The sequence below is a fragment of the Penaeus vannamei genome, chromosome 16, assembly GCF_042767895.1.
Source record: "Penaeus vannamei isolate JL-2024 chromosome 16, ASM4276789v1, whole genome shotgun sequence".
Classification (NCBI taxonomy): domain Eukaryota; kingdom Metazoa; phylum Arthropoda; class Malacostraca; order Decapoda; family Penaeidae; genus Penaeus; species Penaeus vannamei.
The window spans coordinates 8,136,415-8,138,914 of NC_091564.1; the positions used below are offsets into that span (position 1 = coordinate 8,136,415).

General features: G+C 46.2%; 1 protein-coding gene across 1 annotated transcript in view; it reads left to right on the forward strand.

Annotated features, from left to right (window-relative positions):
- Nucleotides 1-111: 111 nt before the first annotated feature.
- LOC113800993 (probable cytochrome P450 49a1) overlaps nucleotides 112-2,500 on the forward strand; it is a gene marked incomplete at its 5' end in the record, with an annotated part of 7,621 nt that continues 5,232 nt past the window's right edge. Inside the window, 3 exon segments of the mRNA XM_070131135.1 lie at nucleotides 112-313; nucleotides 794-968; nucleotides 1,431-1,600. Of these exon segments, the coding sequence (XP_069987236.1) occupies nucleotides 112-313; nucleotides 794-968; nucleotides 1,431-1,600 (547 nt within the window).

Sequence of the window (2,500 nt, forward strand, 5' to 3'; positions counted from 1 at the left end):
TGTATATGTATACTATACATACATAGTTCTGTTTTGCTCTTTGTTTTCCTTCTGCGTCCTCCTTCCCTCCTTCCCTCTCCCCCTTCTAACCGCCGTCGCCGCCTTCTGCAGCGGTGAGCGTGGTGGCGCTGAGTCGGCGTCTGGGCTGCCTGGACCCCGCCCTCGCCCCGGACTCCGAGCCCTTGAAGATCATCCAGATCGTCGGCGACCTCTTCAGGACCCTCAACGCCTGCGAGTTCACGGGTCCCCTCTGGAGGATGTACCCGACGCCCACCTTCAAGAAGTTGGAGCGGATGCACCAGGAGCTCCTCGAGTGAGGGTCGAGTCGTGCCTCTGGGATGCTTTTTGGGATGGAGGTTGAGGTTGAGGGAGAGGAGGTGGAGCGAGGGAGGGAGGGAGAGGGAGAGCGAGGGAGGGAGGGAGAGGGGGAGCGAGGGAGGGAGGGAGAGGGGGATGAAGGGGAAGAGAGAGAGAGCGGGGAAGAGGAAAGGGAAGGAAGTGGGGAAGGGGAAGAGAAGGAGAGAGAGAGGAGGAAGGGAGGGGAAAGGGGAGAGAGAGAAAAAAAAGACGAGAGGGAGACAGACGAAATGAAAGAGAGAGAGAGAGAGACAGATAGGCAGACAGAGAAAGATATTTTCATGGCTAAAAATCTAGTGTTTTATTCTTACGGTATGTGAGCCCGCTTGAAAATCCTTCCCTGAGACACCTTTCCTCCTAATGGTTCTTTATCAACCTCTGCATTCTTAAACACGCCCACTAATGCTCATTGGCCGCCCCCCCCCCACTCCTTCAGGATGGCCTTGACCAACATCAGGGCCACGGAAGCGTCCCTGAAGGAGGCCCTGGAGAAGCCCGGAGCCGAGGAGAGGGAACTCACCCTGATGGAACAGCTGCTTCTCAGGCCCGAGCTCAGCCATAAGGACGTCGTCACCTTGATTCTGGATATGATTTTCGCCGGTATTGACACGGTTAGCAGGGCTAAAACGTTCGTTATCTGATACAAAACTGATCCAGTTCATTCTCATTCTGTTAAGCTGTTACCGGCTCTCGTGTCCTTGTACAGACTTTCTTATCCAGAATAAAAAAATATTATTTCAGTCTTTATCACACACACGTACTTTTCATACTCAAAGCTCTCAGTTACAAGAGACATCTCAACTTTATTTTTCTTAGTTTTTCTTCCGTTATTAATCAACATATTTTATTCTTATCAATATCTCTTCTTTTGTTTTAATCTTTTTTATTCTTAATCTCTTTTTTTTTCCTTTCTTGATATTTTACCAGACTTCCCACATCGAATATATCAACCCACCACAAAATCACAATGAAATCAATCAAATAACAAACGCATTTTATATAATATCTATTTTTTTTAATCTCTTCTTTTCTGCTTTTCCTATTTTCTCTCTTATTCCTCAACTTATCACCAGACTTCCCACACCATGGCCTTCGCCCTCTACCTCCTGGCGAAGAATCCTGAAGCCCAGAGGAAGCTTCAGCAGGAGGTGGATCAGGTGCTGAAGGACAACCCGGAAACCCTCACCCCGGCTCACGTCGCGAAGTTGTCCTACACCAAGGCCGTTGTGAAGGAGAGCTTGAGGTTCGTGAGTCTCCTGTCAAGTCCACGGTCAAGGCTCTTGTCAGTCAAGGGGAAGAGGGCTAGATCAGTAGCAACTCGGGGAGGTGTCATGGGTTCTATTTTTTGAGTCATAGCTCTTGTCAGTCAAGGGGATGAAGGCCAGATCAGTAGCAACTCGGGGAGGTGTCATGGGTTCTATTTTTTGAGTCAAGGCTCTTGTCAGTCAAGGGGATGAAGGTTAGATCAGTAGCAACTCGGGGAGGTGTCATGGGTTCTATTTTTTGAGTCATAGCTCTTGTCAGTCAAGGGGATGAAGGCTAGATCAGTAGCAACTCGGGGAGGTGTCATGGGTTCTATTTTTTGAGTCATAGCTCTTGTCAGTTAAGGGGAAGGCCAGATCAGTAGCAATTCCAGGAGGTGTCATGGATTCTATTAAAAAAAAAAAAAAAAAAATTATGACGTGTCAAAAGTTACGGATGCTTTGTGAATACGGTCGATCATTTTAATCTTTCCAATTTTCAAAAAAGGATGGAAGATAATGACTTTTAATGGTTATATCTGCATCGAACAATCATGCAAAATAGCCCCGTGGGACGCCATGACACATCCTCCAGTTGCTCTTGATCTAGCCCTCTCCCTCTTGCCAAACCTGATTCGAATTCAGTATCGAACACCTGACTGATACCAGACTCTTTGTATGAGATGAATTCGAAGCTTCATCTCACGACATGACGTTTCTCCCTCACTGTATATACAAATAGATGGATAGGCATACGTATATGTAATGTAATGTATATGTAAATACGTATATGTAAAGTAATAGATGGAGAGGCATACGTATATGTAAGGTAATGTATATGTAAATACGTATATGTAAAGTAATAGATGGAGAGGCATACGTATATGTAATGTAATGTATAT